Source organism: Parasteatoda tepidariorum, chromosome 1, assembly GCF_982258835.1.
Source record: "Parasteatoda tepidariorum strain Cologne lab strain chromosome 1, Ptep-v5.0, whole genome shotgun sequence".
Taxonomy (NCBI): Eukaryota; Metazoa; Arthropoda; class Arachnida; order Araneae; family Theridiidae; genus Parasteatoda; species Parasteatoda tepidariorum.
In genome coordinates this window covers 19,803,220-19,822,499 of record NC_141755.1, presented here as the reverse complement: position 1 = coordinate 19,822,499, position 19,280 = coordinate 19,803,220, and the positions used below count along the sequence as shown (strand labels likewise).

At 26.7% G+C, this 19,280-nt stretch overlaps 2 protein-coding genes across 8 annotated transcripts in view; one reads left to right on the top strand and one right to left on the bottom strand.

Annotated features, from left to right (window-relative positions):
- The window catches only part of LOC107452128 (potassium voltage-gated channel subfamily KQT member 1), a 101,071-nt gene extending 99,943 nt beyond the window's left edge, over nt 1-1,128 (top strand). For all 7 annotated transcript variants that reach the window (XM_043039156.3, XM_043039160.3, XM_087160162.1 and 4 more), the window contains one exon: nt 566-1,128. In XM_043039156.3, coding sequence (XP_042895090.2) covers nt 566-652 — 87 coding nt within the window. In that variant the 3' untranslated portion in view covers nt 653-1,128. The remainder of the gene's footprint in view (nt 1-565) is intronic.
- A 2,241-nt stretch (nt 1,129-3,369) lies between these two features.
- parvin (beta-parvin) lies at nt 3,370-18,271 on the bottom strand. The gene is made up of 11 exons (XM_016068458.4): nt 17,977-18,271; nt 17,602-17,691; nt 15,216-15,389; nt 14,123-14,266; nt 12,199-12,314; nt 11,004-11,062; nt 9,401-9,420; nt 8,252-8,313; nt 6,788-6,856; nt 6,523-6,697; nt 3,370-3,583 (listed from the first exon to the last, which is right to left on the bottom strand). The coding sequence occupies exons 1-11, from the start codon at nt 18,086-18,088 to the stop codon at nt 3,507-3,509; spliced, it is 1,098 nt and encodes a 365-aa protein (XP_015923944.1). The 5' UTR covers nt 18,089-18,271; the 3' UTR covers nt 3,370-3,506.
- Nucleotides 18,272-19,280: the final 1,009 nt, after the last annotated feature.

Sequence of the window (19,280 nt, the reverse complement as noted above, 5' to 3'; positions counted from 1 at the left end):
GTATAGCAACTTATTTTACAAATACAGTTTGATATTTGTACAAACTTTTAAATTTTTTTTTCCTCCAAAAGAAGTTAATTTCCCTTACACCCTAAATATAACTTTAATATAGAGAGAACTAAACGAATATAAAACTAATCTCTCTGAATAATTGCTTTTAAAAAGTTAAGGTCAGAATTAATTAGTTTAGGCTCCTTATAATTACTAATTTAATATATATCTTGTTTTATTTCCTCATGTATCAACGCGAATTAAGGAAACTTTTTATAAAGCTCTTTAACACAATTTTGTGTTAAAAACAAAAATTTTTAATTTAATGATTTTAAAAAAAATCGAATTGAATTTAGATTGTTACTTTTTTTAAAGATGTATTTTTAAATAACAAAATTCAAAATTTTTATAAAACCTGTTAATAACTCCCGAAAAACAGATTCAAAAAGCAGTCGCTTTAAATTACATAACTGAACAATGGTCTCAAAATCTTTCAATCATTCTACACCTATCATCTACCAAATGTATATTAGACGTATATGAATGAAAAGAAATGTAACTGTTTCTATTTCAGATACAATCTATGGATAGAAAAATCGACACTATCAACCATGCTGTGCATACGCTAGTCAGAGAACTTCAAAACCCACCCAAAAGTTAGCGCAAAGAATTGTAGTTAGCGCTTATCATAATTTATAAGCTTTTTGTTCATGTTTTTAGAAGAAATCGTTCATCAAATGTTTTTATTGCTTTAAGCAAGTCTATAAAAACTCGCATTTATTCCATGTGTTTCAAGATTTGTTCAAAATTTTTAAAATCAAATTTCGCTGCAATTTTATCCGTATTTTTAGCTATTCTTTGCAATTTTGAGCATCGAGCTTGAATAATTTTCAAAGCAGTTTTAAATATGCTGTGATAAACAAGATTTTGTGCCTGGTGTTCATTTTCTGTATTTTCTACATAACCTCTTGTGCCATTCGTATAATGGGGAACAATTCCAATGTCCTCAATAATTTTTTTTTTTTATGTAGGGAAATTGCATCATATGTGTGTATTGTATTTTGTAAAGAAATTGTAAATATGTAAAATAAGTTTTCTGTGTTATACTGAAATAAAAGAATAGATTTTATTATAAAATGTGTCTATAGTATTTTGAAATTGTAAATTATTTACTGTTAACATCAAAAGTGGGAGTGTACTTTTCCAGGCTTTAGAAAATGTTTTTATTTCTGAATAATTTTGAAAATCCCACACCAAGAAATTTAAAATCGAGATGAAGATGGAGAAATCTTGAGTATTTTCTAAGTTTAAAGAATACCAAAAAGTTTAAATCTATTAAACTTTAAACACGCTTTTAATGCTATTTTCAATATTAGAATCACGAATGAAATAATAGTTTTAAAATTTTATATTAATAGTTCGAACGTTTTAATGGAATGTCCTTTCTTCAAACATCTAAAATTTCATTAGAAATCAATCATACGTCCTTAATTTGAGCTGGTTTCAATTTCCTTTATCCGTTACTTCCATTGCTAATTCTAGATCCTCGTAATTTTATTTACCTAAAATGGTGATACTAATTTCTAAGAATTTACTCTTTCATAACATTAACCTTTGTATAAAAAATAAAATTTATGAAAGTAACTTATTTAAGGGCAATGTACAGTGCTAATACAATATAATATCAGATGAATGACATCAAGTAACAAAACTTTTAAGTAAAAGTTTTTTTTATAGAGTTTAAAATGTTGAATTTGTAAGTTTAATCAATTTTTAGGCTACTTTTCACATAGTTCTGTTCAATGTTTTCACAATTCATTCAACCACAATCCATTTCGACGTACCGTCGGTACGTAGCGCTAATCATTTTACATGTTTGATGAAATACTTGCGTGGGTTCGGTGAGATTCTTGCACTCTCATGTGCAACTCTGCTGCTTTTTGCAAGATATTTTCAATTTCGGGCTTGATATCGAACTGAAAATCTCTTGACCTTTTTATAATGGCTAATATAATCTTGAAAAGAGTTCTTTGTCAGAAACGAGATATTATATCATCTAAACTCTTTGAAAATTATTTTGCATTTTGTTAAGGTATATAGTTCTTAAAAATATTTTTTGAGTGCTTAAAAGGTGCTTATTTTTTGTTGAAAGATCCTGTTGTATGTTTGGTAACCACTTTATTTAAAGGCCTACAGGTATTATATGATAATTATGCAAAAACAATGGGTTTTGTCTAATAAACTCTTGGTGGTTGTATACTTTTTTTAATTGTCAAAAGAACCTTGAGTGAAAAGTTCAAGTAGGACTTAATATTTTTTTTTCTCCATTCGTTTTCATTTCTGTAGGTTATTTTATTTAATTCAACTCGCACATCACCCAATGATGGCCTAGTTTCTAGTTCACCTAGCCTAGTAGTCGCTCTGTCTTTTAAAGGCCATGGTAGGAATGCAATGTAATTTTGACCCTATTCAGACGATTCAAAAATTACCTAAACTTAGTCCCCAACAATGAGGGGGCTTTCAGCCTCAGCAGATTTAAGATGCATCTTGTTGCATATATACGCAGATTATTTGGTTAACTGCCAGAATTAAACTCAATTCCCCTCTCTTCACCAGCGAAGTAAGTGAGGACTTTTATTAGACACCCTTACCGGCATAGTCAGTAAACTCCTAAATGTATACCTCTTTTGAAAATTAAATTGATAAGCCGAATCTATAGAGAAATCAAACTGCTATTCAATCGTAGCAGATACGAAAAGGTAATCTGGTCTTAAAGTTATTAAGTTTGTGTTTGACAGATTTCAATCTGAAAAATTCATGAATATGATGGGGATCACTTATAAAATTTTTTTAAAGTGCTATTAAAAATTCCAAACAAACGATTGTTACAAATATTCTAGCAATGAATTCATAAAATATGCCGATTGTCACAATCAGATCATGCAATGTCACGAATAAAAATATTGGCTGTTTAAAAAAATCGAATGAAAAATTAATGTATTAAAAAACCCTCACAAAAACATTAAAAATATATCACAAAAATAATAAGCAAATAATTACATTAACTGTTAGTTTCGAATGAACCTGAGAGTTCCTTAGTGCAAGACATATATTGTGTTTCCTCAAGACATTTACCAAAGGCTGCAAATTTTTACTTTCTTTCATAAATTGTATTAGGCAGCATAATTTTTTAGCATATCAGGAATAACACATATAACCCATTCATGAGGTCTTGTAAAAAATAACAAGTTTGAATACAGCATAGCACCAGAACATCTATAGAATTAGTTTAATTTGATATCAAGATTTTGTTATTATATTGGGTGCCAACTAGAAATTGTGTTTTTTAACATTGCTATTAAAAAGAGCAGCAATAAATAGTGGTTAATAAAATTTTATTAATATGAATTTAAATGCAGTTAAAAATTAATAACAAGTAACGATTCTTAAACTGTATATGAAAATTGCAGATTCAAACAGTGAACAAGGCTAAAACTCATAACTGCAGCAGATCATTAACTCAAATGTTTATATTTGGCAAATAAATTATAAAGCACTCGTAAAGTTGATTTCAGATCCAAATTTACAATATCTGAAAAGGAAAGAAAAACATGTTAAAATTTTTGGTTTAGTATGAAATCTTATTTTAATTGCCACAATTCTGTTTCATCAAAATATAATCCTTTTTTTTTCTTTTTTAAACATTTGATTTGAGCAGAATGCATGTTTAAGGAATTTTTTACAAGGGTGCATATAAAGCTGAATAACTCGATAATAATAAGTATTGCTCAAAATGCAAGTTTAAGACACTGAATATAGAACTAGGTAAAAATGAAATCAAATGCCATTATTGTATTTTAATAAAACTTGACTATTAAACAGATCTATAACTGACTACTATATCCGTAGAATTTAAAAAAAATCGGCACATTTTCAGTCATTTGGCACATTTTTTATTTCAAAAGAAATGCAGGTCTTAAAAAATTAGGGTTGGTTGTTTAACTTTAACCTCTCCATTACCTCAGTTTGTTGTTTAACTTCTCCTTTACCCATATATGTGGACCCTCACTTCTTAGCTTCTGAAGTTACACTATAAGAACATTTATAGATATATCCTCACTGAAACATTTGTGGACGTTTAAGCTTTCTGTGGATTCCAATAGATGCAGAACATGCAAGTTATTTAGGTAGAATTTCACATAAACAGAGTGATTTTCTAAAAATGACGCTAAATCAATGTGCTCTAAAACACAATTTTAAAGATTATGAAATTTATTCTGAAAATTGAAAATACTTTGTTTTCTTTTGACTTTGTTCTGTGATCTATATTAAGCTTCTATATTTATAGTATTTACTTAATATTGAAAAACAATACAATCAAGAACATGCAGGTCCACGTGTGTATAACTTGGTACGTAAGGAGAAACTTATTACAACTAGTAAAGTGAAATCTCATAGTATTATGAGCATTTAATTTTATCTAAAACTAAACTCAGCGGCACGACAGCCCATAGAGGGCCAAGGCCTACTGTGCCCATCTCAGTTTTCTTGACCTTGGGATCTGGGGTGCAGGAGCAGATGTTCCGGTCAGGTGGTGAGCTGAACGCGGAACCCCTAGTGTTTAGTTCCCAAGCATGCTTGGTACTCATTTATCGACCCACTGAAGGGATGAAAGGCTGAGTCAACCTTGCCCGGCCCGAGGATCGAACCAGGGACCTGTGGCACGACAGCGCGAAGCGCTACCGCTCAGCCACTGGGCCTCTTTAATTTCATCTATTTAGTAATATTTTTATGTGTATTTTAATTAGCTGTTTTATATTAAGGTACATACACATATTTAATAACTTCTACTCTTTGTGTTTTTTTCCATAATTTTGAAATATTGCTCTAAATAATTATCAGTTAATAATTATATTAGATTCCTTTCAACAATTATTTATTTTGCATGGTTTGCATAATTAAAATAGCTTTGAAGCTGAGTATTTAATGCAGTATTGCATTGTGCTTAGATAAAACTTCGTTTTCTTTCTGAATAATTATTAAATCTATTCATGATTGAGTTTATATAGACCAAAGTATAACAATATGGATGTTTGTTCCTACTTTAGGTGCAATTTAACATTTGAAACATCTATTTTCTTTAACTTAGTTAAAATCTGAGGTTCACGCACATGTAATTAAAATTATTAGCCTCCCTGGTAAGCCTCTCTGTTCCAATAATTCATATTTTGTTTATCTCATTATGACTGTAAAATAGAACTTCGGAACTATAAAACATTTTTTTGCTATATTCCTTTATATTTCAGTAGTAATGAGTATTTTATGTTATATATAGCTCCATTAATGCGTATTTCAAACTACAATTTGCTTAAACAAGCAATTTGGGCTGAGTTCAGCATAAAAAGTTTATCAACGACACTCTAATCATCATTAAACTGACAGTAACATATTATGATGTGCCCAGAATAAATAAAACTTGCCACATGCTTTTTTTTTAAATGTTTAAAAGCCATATATTTGTTAGAAAAACGCAACTTTACTATGAAGAAGATTGCAAAGGTTCATCCAGTGGATGTACCTTTGCAATCTTCTTCATAGTAAAGTTGCGTATATAAACTTGAAAACTTGACAAACATTCATAGAGGCTTAAGATATTTTAATGTGACGAAGAATACAGTAAAGAATACATGATGAAGCATCATTTAGGCAACTTATAAAATTATTACAACAATGGATAAGACATTCACTTCAAAATCACGTAATAGCAATAAAATGTGAGTCCTACTTAATCCGGATTTTGTAAGGTCCATATCAATACAATCTAAAACTATAACAGTTAACTCTTAACTTAGAAAAAATGCAAATTCTAAGATATGATGCAGTATTACATAGCATCCGATAACCTCACTTACCTGAGAAGCATCCCAACAGTATTAGACTATAATCAAAATATTAAAAAAAAATTGAGAACTTGGCCTGTAATGTCAGTAAATTGGCATTTTCAATGCCTTGATTGATGAAACGTTACAAAGTTTGCATATTAAACTTATCTATACAAGAAAAATACAAGCACCAAGATTCATAAACTCTAATAAGATTATCTATAAGTTAAAGTTCACTTTGAATAACAACAAAATTATTTGAGTTGACATTGAACAACATTATTACAAAAAAAGAAAATTTCTATTTTACTCCTCTACGTATCACTGTTAAACAAAGGACAATCGTTTTGTTTGGAGCTTACAGCCAGGTACACATAATATAAAAATAAACTATCTTCTTATCAGACTGCCTTTTGGGTCACTAACTAGCTTTCTAGCGCTGTGTGCATTTCCTTTATATTACAGTTATTTTTTATTTTTTGTAATTAATGACATCAAATTTTAATGGTCTTGTCAGCTTGAAGAAACATTCATTTGCCATTTTGCTCCAGCTATCAATAGTTATACTGATCTAATCAGTAGACATCCAATCTCAAATTACTGTTTTTAACAAAATAAAACATGCACAATATAAATTTTAAATAAATACCTTCTGGTCTAGCTTTTGGTTTCTGTAGTCCAGCGTCCATCATAAGCTCAAATGAAAAGGCAACATTATGCACTTTTTGGTCAAAAGTAGTTGGGGTTAAATGAAATGAATAGAAGGGAACAAAATATCCTTCCAATAATCCCATCAATAGTGTAAGATATAAACCATCGTGGAACTAAAATAAAAATGGGTTTTAATATTTCTATTAAACTGAAGTAATAAAATAAATATCTAATAGAATTTCAATTCAAATTGCTATTTTTACCTGAGTTTCCAGATCCGTCACCTCAAGATTGATTTTATTTAAATGCTTATTCACAAAGGTCACCAAAGACTGCAATCAAATATATATGTTAAACAAGCATTGAAAGAAAAAGTTATCTAACAAAAATTTCAAAATGACTAAATTTTCTTTTTTTTATATATATAACAATAGATTTAGTACAAATCATATAATGAAAACGATTCATGCCATGATGACTATAACCTATCTATTTGTTTCACAATATAATATAAAGAAAATTTTTTACAATTACAAAGTGAAACATAGGCTATAGCAGTAGAAAATTTAAGAACACAATTTTTGAAACATTGCTTTGCATTAGAGAAAATTAAGAGAAATTTTAATATGAGACGGAACAAAGAGCATAATAATATTACAATATCTTATGTTTTTTAACCAAATACACTTTTAAAAGTTAAACTTTTTTATGCGCATGAAATTCAAAGCTAAACAAGATTTTGCAGCATAGAAGTTATATGCAGTGCACCAAAAGAAAAAAATATTGCCTTACCATGAATAACTTTTGATCTAATAATTGGATCTTCATGCTTTAGGACACATTTGTAATGGTTTGAGAGGATGACCTCAAATATGCTAATTAATTATCACAGACGATAAATTAAGCTATGAAATCAGACACAAAAGCGAACTGTCTCTGAATAAAAATAACTATTCTCGGTGAATTTGAATTTCTAAACCCTGTAAAACGCAATCTGAAAAATATGGTCTTTATAATTTGGTCAGGAGAGCAATACATTGTTTGGACCCCTTGATGTCAAATTTTCTTTTTGCGTATTTCGCCATATCTCAAGAAATTTTTAAGTGAATTCAAAATTTTTTGCACACAATTATATAAATCATTTATTCAAAGATAAATCCATGCAAAATAAATTTTTGAAAATATTTATTATTTTATTAAATAGCAATCTAAAAAAATAAAAAAGTGTAAATTAAAGTGTAAAGTATAAAATTTTTTACGTCATTTTAAAGTATGTAATTTTGCATGATAAAATACAAAATTTAAGCGATGATCGATTATTGCATTAAATTGATATTTTCCAAAGCATCGATGTATCGTCCAGTCTTTAGACTTATCATTAAATGTAAACACCATGAACATAAATTATTTTACTTAGACATTGCTAAGGCAAATATGATTGCTAGATTATGATTGTCGTAATTAAATATTCCAATAGAATATCTTAAAAACCATAGTTTGTTAATAACTAAATGATTTTCATATTTAATTTCTTTATCAAAAATTATTTATATGAATTATAAGAACATAGCACGGAAAAGAGATTAAACTTTTTCATTTGTGATTATTATGTGCATACTTTTTTCATCGCTATATAGACAATTTTATTTTATATAATAATAATGATTTCTATAAAAACAGTCTGGAAAAAAATTTAAATACCTTAAATCAATAAAAACTTTTCATACCTTTTTAACAAGAGCTAACTGTTGAGGTGCATGATCAAAAAGAGTGTCAAATGCATCTCTCTCTATAAAAATGAAAACAAATAAATGTTTTTAAATAACTTATGATTCATTAAATGAACCTTTATTAAAATATGTTAACTTCTGTAATACTTGTTATTCAAAAAATTATAAGCAATTAAATAGCAACAGAAAATTGCTTTGAATAGATCAATTAAAACTTCAATAGATTACTTCCCTCGAGTATAATAAGCTTAGGATAAAATAATCTTTCACTTTGTTACATTTTACATTATAAAAATTTATAACAATGTATAATTTCAAGTTAAATTCTTGGAAATAAAGGCAATCTTTAATTTTGATTTTTTGTAGTTAAAAAAAAATAATGTTAGTTCGGGCTTACAATTGAAGATATTATTAAAGCGTTTAAAATTTTATATTTCAAAATTTTTATGCTTGTAATAATTTATATATTTGAAACATGCGAATTTATCAATACAATTAACAAAATTCAGGTATTCTCAATTTTAAAATTCCTTTTTAATAATCAGTGAATAAATCTTACCAAGGTTCTTAGATTTCAAAATATCTTAAAATGTCATGAGAAGAGAGAAAAATATAGTTTCAAAATTTAAATCTTTAAAGGAACTCAAAAAACGAATAATATTTTAATTTTTTTCTGGTTTTCTTAAATTTTTGGTAGGATTAATAGATCTAGAAATACATCATATTTTCTTAAACTCAATCAATAATCATAAAGCAATAAAAGTAACAATGAAAAAAGGATTGTGTCAGTAAACTTTTAACCATTTTGATTTCAAACATTTAAAATTTATGACCTTGTATATTAGGCTTAGAATGGTATTTGCACATCTCAAGTAACTCTGATTTTCCTAAATTAAAAACAACTACCATGTCATAGTTTCCTTAAAATTATTTGTTCTGCACGCATACATCTCTACTTGTGAAAGTGTTGATTGCAATGTTTCCCAAATTGCTAATTTAAACATTTCATAAGATAAAATATATAAAAGAACAGCAAATGCAACAAAAAAAATTATTAATATAAATAAATTAAAGCAAAAAATGAAATTAAAAATTTATAATTTCCATACAATTGCAATATAAATAACATCACAAAATTGAACTTACCAACTCGCATTCCAAGGTCACTAAAAATATAGCATTGTATTATTAGAAATGTTTTAACATAAATATATAATTATCAAAAAATTTGTTCAAAAAATTATTTCTCAAGCAAAGAAAAATAAGTTTAATTTTTTTCTCTGAAGTAATTCAAAAGATGTGGTTTTAAATAGACCTGAAAATAAGCATTCGTCACATGGCGAGTCAACTAAAAGAAGTGGCAACATGATTAAATAAACCAGTCACTTTTTCTTATCATGTTTCTTTTTTTTTTCTCCTTTCTTTTTTTAAACTGTTTAATGATAAAAGCACATCATTTCAAAAACACTCTGGAAAACAGAATTTTCATAATAATGTCTCCACTCAAAACTGTGATCTTTCAGAATCCATCAATTTGTGGTTGAAAGATTCATATAAAAGGAGAGTTCTTCAACAATTCACATATTTCAAAGTTGTTACGTATACATTAAATGTATTTTGCTTTACTAAATATTTTAAAATAAAGTTCTTTAACGCCTGTAATTTTAACTAAATTTTCTCACATGTTTATATTATTTTTATTGCCAAATTAGCTTTTTATAGCAATAGATTATTTCTAATAAGAATTTTTCTTTCAAATATAATTTGATCTAAGCGAGAGAGAAAATGCAAGTTGAAAAATATTATTTATTATTTTTAAAAAGTTATTTATTTTATTGAACTTTTAAAAAGTTTTTGCAACAGTTTGAACTGAATTCCAGAATTAAAACTTCACTTATGCACGGAAGTGTCAATAAAATTCCAAAATACATTTTCACTAAACATTGGAATATTTAATCACTTCTCAGTGACATTTTTCTCATTCAACAAGTAAAGAAGAAAAATTTCAAGTGTGACATTTTATAGGAAACATAATTTCAATAGTAAGGTGTAAATTTCATAAATCTGCAATTTTTGCATAAGAAAATCAGAATCCAAACTCATTTTAAGAAGCTCATAATGCAATGTAGCAATCTTAGTCATTAATAAGAATCAAAATTAATTTATGCAAAAAGCTTAATTTTAAAAATTATTGCTAGGCAAGTGAATAGCATTCCTGAACTGCAAATATGCCTAGAAAATTTGGAACAATGTATTTTTGGAACAATGTATTATAAATAGCATACACACTAGTCAAAGTAACAAACAGTTCAACAAAGAAAAATAAAAAAATTCAAAAAAAGCATTTTTACAAATTTATATTCTAAATTTAAAAACTTAAGAAAACTTAACCATTGATACATTCTTGCAATTTTTGCAAGAAATAATTGCAACAAATATTAGTTTTACTATGAAATTTAATAGTAGTTAGTTTTTAGGTCTGTTGCAACTGCTTTTAGGTATTGGCTGAAATATACAATAATCACTGACATTTCCTACATTTCTTACCCAACTCAATTTCCCTGACCTTGTGGAGCCACACTAAGTACATGAAATTTTATACACGACGTTTGTTTTTTAAAAAAAATTACTTTTCCTTCCTTTTTGTAATCATTTTTATATATTTGAATTTAAAAACTTATTTTCTCCAAGATCTAGGCCCAGAATAAGTTAGGAGTAAATATCCTTTGAGTATAAATTACAAACTTACTCATAAGTAGATGTCAGCTCCTCAGCAACAGTTCTTGTATGGAGCATTCCTTCTTTTTTCTATTTTAAAAAATAAAAAAAGCTGTGTAACATGCCAAATAAAGTGTTAAAAAAAATTTGCAGAGACAGTTCAGCCAATTAGAAATTAAACTAAGCCAAAAATAATATGCTCGTAAAACATAGTAGCAAATATTTTATAGTTGGGGGCTACTTAATTATAATTTTATTTACATCTTCTTTCTGACATGAATGGTTTACACTTTGCCTTTTCAACAATATAAATAGCATACACAATAGTCAAAGTAACAAACAGTTCAACAAAGAAAAATAAAAAAATTCAAAAAAAATTTGTGCTTTTATAATAAAATAAAAGCAACGTTAAATGGTCTCCAAATTTGAAATCTAAAAGGCAAATTATTTAACTGTATAAATTACTAAAATCGTTAATTGAAGAAAAACAGAAACATTTTAAGCAACTAAATCTGACTGATGTCTTTAAAAATAATCCAGTTATTAAAGAAAGATATTAATTTAGTAATACATTTCATCTTAACTGCATACTTTTTTTATTAGATATTATGTAAAATTGTTATTTTAAACTTAAATCCAAAATCAGGAATATAACCCCAAACATTATGTTTTTGAATTCCCATGTAGCAAAGTAACACTGTTTACAAAACAACCCAGCTGAATTGAATAAAATTACCTTCTAGACAAGGATCAAAAAAATTTTAAAAACATTTTTTCAAACTATTAAATATTTGTTAAAAATTTAAAAATATAGATATAACAACATTATTCAAATTTAAACTTATTTTATTCAAGTATTATTCAAAGCATTTTTAAGTTCAATTTTTTAATAATTATAATTTTTACTTACATTAAAACATTATAACTTTATTTAATGCATATTTAAAAACAATATTATTTATTGATCCTGCATACATATTAACAATACAGTGTGTCAATGAATAACTCAACAATCAGTATAAGTGGCATATTAAAAACAAAGTGAAAAAAAAGAAGAATGAAAGTTATTTGTCAGTGTTTCAAGATATTTGTTTTTCAAAATCTTGAACGAAAAATAAAATCAGTTAGTTTTGTAAAAGTAAACAAACGGCTGAAGCACAATGCCTTATTTATACATTGAAAAATAAAATAAAACATATATAGTGAAACATAAAATATTATCTAACCTGAACCACTACAACATTTATAACAACATTTTCAGGCAGACGAATGGGAGCTCTAAAGTGCCGAGCTAAAGATACAAGTAGATGAAGAATAGCAACTACATTCTTAGAATGAATACCTTCAAAAAAAATAGCTTATTAATAAATGCTTATGGGAAATTAATTGCTAAACATAAGGAACTTCGACTCATAAATAAATTATAGAAGAAATGTGAATATACATGAGTAAAGTTAAAAAAGTGCGGCTCGGTATAGTAAGCTACACTTTTTCAAAGCTGAGACATTAAACTACTTTTTATTATTGATTCTTGATAGATATTTTACAAGTTTTAAAAATTTACACTAGATGATATCACATTATACAGAAACATATTATTGCATACGATGTAATTTGTGGTGTTTCTCTAAAAAAAAAAAATTTTTTTTAAAAAAACACTCTTTTGAACAATTTGAAAAATGTGGGTTATCATTGTATTATCCCAAGTCCTAAAAGATACATAATAAACATAGTTTTCAAAATAATTTCTTGTTGCAGAGATTTGATAGCCATATAGTAGACTCCTTTTTGTTTTACTCTAATCTTTCATTCCTGCTTCTGATTTTAAAACTAAAGAATGTGTGAATTGCAAGGGTGATTGTGAGCCCAAGTCAAATTTCCAGAAAATTTCTTGAGTTAAAAAAAAAAAGTTTAAATTGAAAAATTAACCTGGAGAAGTAATTAAAATTTACAAATGTGTCTTTCTTTCTTGAGCTAATGATTATAACAACTATTTACTGATAAAAAATGAATATTAATCATGAATATAAGCTTATAAAGTATCACTCTGGCTCTCCCTTACAAACAAATAAAATAAACTGTGTTTTTAAGTTCCACCTTTGGAAATTTGATTTCTGGAAACTTCTGTGATCAATGATTTTTTTAAACTTCTGGATCTTCGATCTCCGGAAACTTCCGGATCACTGTTAGCGAAAATTCCGGAAATCCGGATTTTTTCCGGAGCATAATCAGCCCTGGAATTGGCAGGTTTAAACATCAAATTGAATTTAGTTTTCATCATTACCACATACAAAGTACAAATAAATAAACCAAACGTTTCACTAATTCTTACAAAAATAATTTGAAGAGTTAAGCTAAATTAGGCGATTGTAGAAATAGTAAATGATAAGAAAACAAGGAAAGATAACAAAAATCGAAAGTAGGAGAAAACGATTAACTACTCGTAATGAGGAGTTATGAAACAGTACTTAGGACTTTATTTGTCTTAAACTTATGCACATCAAACGTTAATGTGTATTATAATCAAATAATTAAACATAAAGAATTCAGATAATTATTATTAATGAGTATGATTATGAAAAATATATAAGTATTAAGTATACGTACTTAATACTCGAATAATAAAACTGAATCTTTAATAATTCAACAGGAAACAAACTTTAAAAGTTTACAAAAATTTTAATAAGAAATATAGTAGTTTTTTTACATTCTATTTTAGCCGAAATTTAAAAAGTCAGGATTCTCTTTCCATACATTCACATAGGTTTATAAATATCGAACAACTTTTCATTTTTTATCGCCTTAAAAAACAATTCCTAAAAGGTGTTATGTGGAGTCCTGAGTTTCCCAGTAAGAGTCACAGGGGTTCCAAGAGTTAGGAATTATTTTAACCTGTTATGATTTTTAAAATCTAAAATTATAATTTTAAATTATTTATCCATATTTATTAAATATTTCGATTTTTTAAAGAAATATTTATGTAAAATGCCAGTAGCAAAAAAATCAAATTTTATAAATATATACAGTTGTTCTAATAACATTACACAGAACAAAAAGTAAAAAAGCTACCCATTTAAGAAATATTGCATGGTTTAAACAAGCTACTTAGAATTAACTAGATGCAAAAATTTTGAATAAAAATATAATTACTTTCCACGTTCCATTTTGGCTGGTTCCAGTTATTGATCCCTAAAGTATTATTGGCAGCTTCTAAAACTCTTTTTAGTTTTATTTTTTGCCCCACTTCTGACTGGGTAACTTCAACAACGTCTAATTTTACATCCATCAACTTTTCTGCAAAAAAAAAAATCGAGAAAATATTAACAAATATTAAACACATACATGTTTAAATAAAGAGATTTGAAAAAAATTATTCTAATTTTATTTTATATTGATGAAATTTTCTTCTAAATTGTTTATTTTATTTTATTTTTTAATATTGAACTGACATAAATCAATAAAAAAATACTCGAAATGACAATTTTGGAGTCATCTTAAGCCTAACTTTAAAATCAATTCCAATGCATTTTTTAGCATACTAAAAATAACAAACCAGGATTAAACATTTATAAATTTTTTTTTAAAAAACTATTTACTGTGAATTTAAATAGATATCCTAATAAATCAACTATCCCCAGTTAATAATCTCTGATTAAAAAATCAATTTTAAACATGTTTAAAACATTAGAAGCAATTGTAATTAGAATTCTCTGAGGTAATTTGAAAAATCTAATTTCACATTCATTTAATTTTATAAATAGTAAAGCTAATTATTAATTAACTAACATTAACTATGTCTATGGGCATATACAATGCCATATGTCACATCTCAATTTTAAAATGAGTTGTTTTTATTAAATACTCATTCTTAAGGATAGCAAAAAGTTTCTAAGAATCTTTCCAAGAAAATAAAAATCTTTTCATAACAGAGATAATAAGAATGGAGTCTGCACTTATATATAAGAGAGAAGTAGAACTTAAAGTTTTTTTTTTTTTAATCCTATCAATTTAAAAGAAAAAACTTCATAACTTTTAGTTCCATAAATAGTAAAATAATAGTTTTAAATATTTTTTTAACTATGAAAGTTTTCTTTAATTGTAGCATAAAAGTGAAAATAAATACTGTATGCATTACAATATTTAAAAAGAATTATGTCAATAGAAGAATTCAGCAATATACTTAAAAATAAAATTTTTAAAAAAAAGTTCTTGGAAAATATTATAGAACAATCAAAAGCCAAACCTAAAAGTTTTTGTAAAACTTGACCATCATAAAGATCTTCCTCAATGTCTTTCACAATTATTCGATAACCAGCTAATTCATCATTGATCCATTCAATCAAAACATTGATCAATTCCTTCAGCTTGGGATCATCATAAGAAGCCGGTTCAATCATGGATCTTTCTTCGAATTCATCTAAAACACATTAAAATTAATAGTTGAAATAGAAACAGACGTCAATACAACAAATTATAAAGTAAAGCAATGGTTATCAATACAATTATAATCAAAACCTAAGACAAAAAGTGGAGAGAAAGAGGACAATTGCAACCTGAGAGTCTAAAGAACTAATAACAAAGTTTGTCTTCATTTCTAACAATAAATATTAAAATGAAAATTTTGAATGCCTAATTTCTTGTTTGTTTGTTTGTTTTTTCTTCAAATTTTCTCATTAGAAAAATTATTGAAGTTACTAATTTGAATTGTAGATTTGAATTAATAACTTAATAATTTTTCTAATGAGAAATAACCATATGCTTTAGCATAACAAGCAAGTTCTTCTTTATTGTTGATCATCGAATTTAGTACTAACGATTTACTTTTATGCTAGCAGAATAATACAAATTGTTCTACTTGCCCTAAAAATGGTCAATTTACATTTTTTTATTTAAAAATTAAATAAAAGTAAGAGACTTGGCTGTAAAGGTGCATTAGGGCCTGCTAATTTTGTCTGAGTTCAAGATTTGTATCTGAGCTTATCTTACGAAATTTATATTGTTTTCAAAGGGATTCATCAATTTAAATAGATAATGTTGGAACAATTAAATCAGTCAAAATTATTTTATAAATATGTAAGAGTGTTTTAAAAATGAATGTCTATATGTGAAATAAAAACAAACAACAAAAAAATAGAAATTATGACATGTCTCAAATATTTGGAGAAAAAAATCTGTAAGGCTACAATAACCTGTAAACAGTTTTATATACATAAATTTATATCTACATAGTTATTTATGTCAGAAAAAAAATAGCTTCTTAAAAAAAAAAAACATAGTTAGTAAAAATAGAAACAAAAATAAATTGGAATGTTTACTTAATTTCTAAGGCTGAAATATATCACTAGAGACATTACATTTTCAATTTACTTAAGTTAAGGTTCTTAACATTAAATAATTATATTAGACACCACCTTTTTTAAAGCCATAAACAGTAATTTAGTAAAGATTTTCTTCCCAGTAATCAGAAAAATGAATATCTAATACTTATAAAGTTATTAGACATAACTTGCAATCGCAGGTCACAAATAAAAGTCATATAAAAAGCTATTAGTATTACTTGATAAATATACTATTTAAAATGATAACTTCGGGGCACAATTATTTTGTTAACATTAAAAAATTAATAAGTATACACAAATCACATAATTAGACAAATTTACCAATTTTAGTCACCCATAATAATAAGTATTTAAGTTCTGGTAATGCTCTAAATAATAAAATGTGTTTTTGTCAGAATTTTACACATTTTTTGATTAATATGAGGGATTTAATTTTGTCCATTTTCCTAATTTCCACATGGTAATGGTGAAAGCAAGCGAAATGTCGCCTTAGGTAGAGAGTTGTGCTCTATTCCACCTGTAGCCCGTTTCGAGCGTCAATTATAAATCCCACATACAAAGCTATTATAAATCCCTAAAGTAGAAAGTGCTTAAAACTGAGAGGTACATCATAAAACAATACAGTTACTGCTGAACAATTTATATCCAAGTCGTGTTTTATGCTGTTAGCATTTTTTGTTTCATTATGTGTGTTTTTACAAAATTTATTGATTAATATCGTTTTAGTTTCCAAAATAAAATTATTTTTCACTCAAATAGTAATAATTTAAACAGCTGCTTATTTTTGAGATTAGAATTAGCAATATATTTGAAATATACAAAAGTTTGTTGCAGACAAAGTATATAACAAGATTGTACTTTTACAACACAAATAAAAAAGAGTAAACAATCTCATAAAACGATATTAAGTTAATTGCATCTAAACTACAACACTAACATGCGAATGTTACAAGTAATGGCACATATAAAGCAATTATAGTAAACAATAATATATTTCAACAATAATATTTTTCAATAATAATAAGCAAATGTAAGGAATCACAAATAAAATCAAGCAAATTTAATCACATATAAATTACATCACTAGCCTGCTTATGTTAGGAGTAGTGGCACATGTAAGGCTTGTAAACAACAATGTATCTCTACATTATTATTTAAAATAATAAGAAATAAGTGTAGGAAATCATATGTAAAATTTAAACAAGTTAATCACATGTGATCTGCATCACTAATCACAAGGAAACTATCAACAAAAACAAAAAGTAAAAGTGTAGCGGCAAAAATAATTACCCAAAATATAATCTTGAGGTAAAAGATCTTCTGCTTTTTGTTTACCAGGAGAATCGATGGCATCTTTTCCTTCAGCAGTCAATTCATTAACTATAAAACAGATTGAGATATGTCAATTCATTGACTATGATCCTCAGCTGTCGAGTTTTGTTTATATTTAAACGCACAAATACAATTTAAGAGAATCTTTAACAACTTATAAGTTAACAAATAAAGTAATATGAACAAAAAAAAATAGATTAGTTATTAAAATTTTCGCATTGTTTTAAACATATGAATTGGAATTGACACTACCAAATAAGGCAATGAACCAATTTACACCCACGAGTATCCTTTCTTCAAATTTAATAAAATAATTATATTTAAAATTTTTACCTTCTTTAATTTTTTTTCTACGACCTAATGTTCCGAGATATTCCAGAAAAGATTCATCTTTTTTAGATTGGGGTGTTACAGGTCGAGGAGATTTCGGTCGGGGTAGAGCCATTGCTTCGGACTTCAATATCGTGGTTTTCTGTAAACAAACTGCGCTGTCTGCTACAAATCTAGCAAAGGCGTGGTCACACCGGAACCGGAAACTCCTACGTTGATTTCAAAGAGGTGAAAAAAAGTTTTTGTCCCAAACCGACGAATAACAAACTTTCATTTAGAAAACCGAAACCATCGCTTTAGATTATGCAATTATTTAATAATGACTGTGTAAAGAGAACAAATTTTGGTATAAATTTATTAGTTTTTAATTTTAATAAAAATGGCGCTTGCTTTAACCCTCTGCAAACGATTTCAAAAATACATCCATTCGAAATCATAATTTTTGATTTGGAATTTGTTTTGTAAAATCTAAAGTTGGACTGTTTTCAGCTTTCCAGTTGCTCGAAACTACTTCCCAATTTCATATTTGTCTTTAAATATAACACAAAAAAAACATTCTTTAGTTTATCGAATTCCCTTTTTTTACATGAGTAAAACAGCATTTTAAATAAGAAATTATTTTTTTAATGTACAAAATGAGTTTTGACACGAAGAAATATTTATATATTTTTTTCAAAATAATATTAATATATAGATGGTGTTTTAAAATAAAAGAATATAATGTGTTTCAATTTTAATAAAAATTGTGTCATTTTTTTTTTTTTTTTTCAAGTTAGAGAATAAATGTGGCCTTATTTTGGAACTGAATAATGAACATAATCTGGTATGGTATGGGTGCCAGCAAGGATTGGGATCAAGAGAGTGCTCTTGCACCTCCTGGAAATCCAATAAATTAAAAATTACTTTTCGCTCTGAAATGTTCTTTTTTTTTTTTTTTTCCAAACAGTGCTTTTAACGTGTAATATTAAATCCACTCTGTATCATAAACTGAAAATAAAAGTTTCTTTTTCAAATTTAATGCTGTATAATTTATCAATATTCTTTTTTCCCTTGCTAATCGAAATATATAGCACAAAAAAAAAACTCTTATGGAAAATTAAAAATTATAAGACTATAACTCATTGCTTTGTCTTATAAAATATTTAATTTAATTAATTATCTAAAATTTTTTGAAAGTACAGTGCACACACTCACAGAAAAAAAGGGAACATCCTAAATAGTTCTTGATGCAATGATCTGATTTCAAAGCACGAAGACTCTATCATTGTAAGAAGGCCAAACCTTATAAGGTTAAAGTTATTTATAAA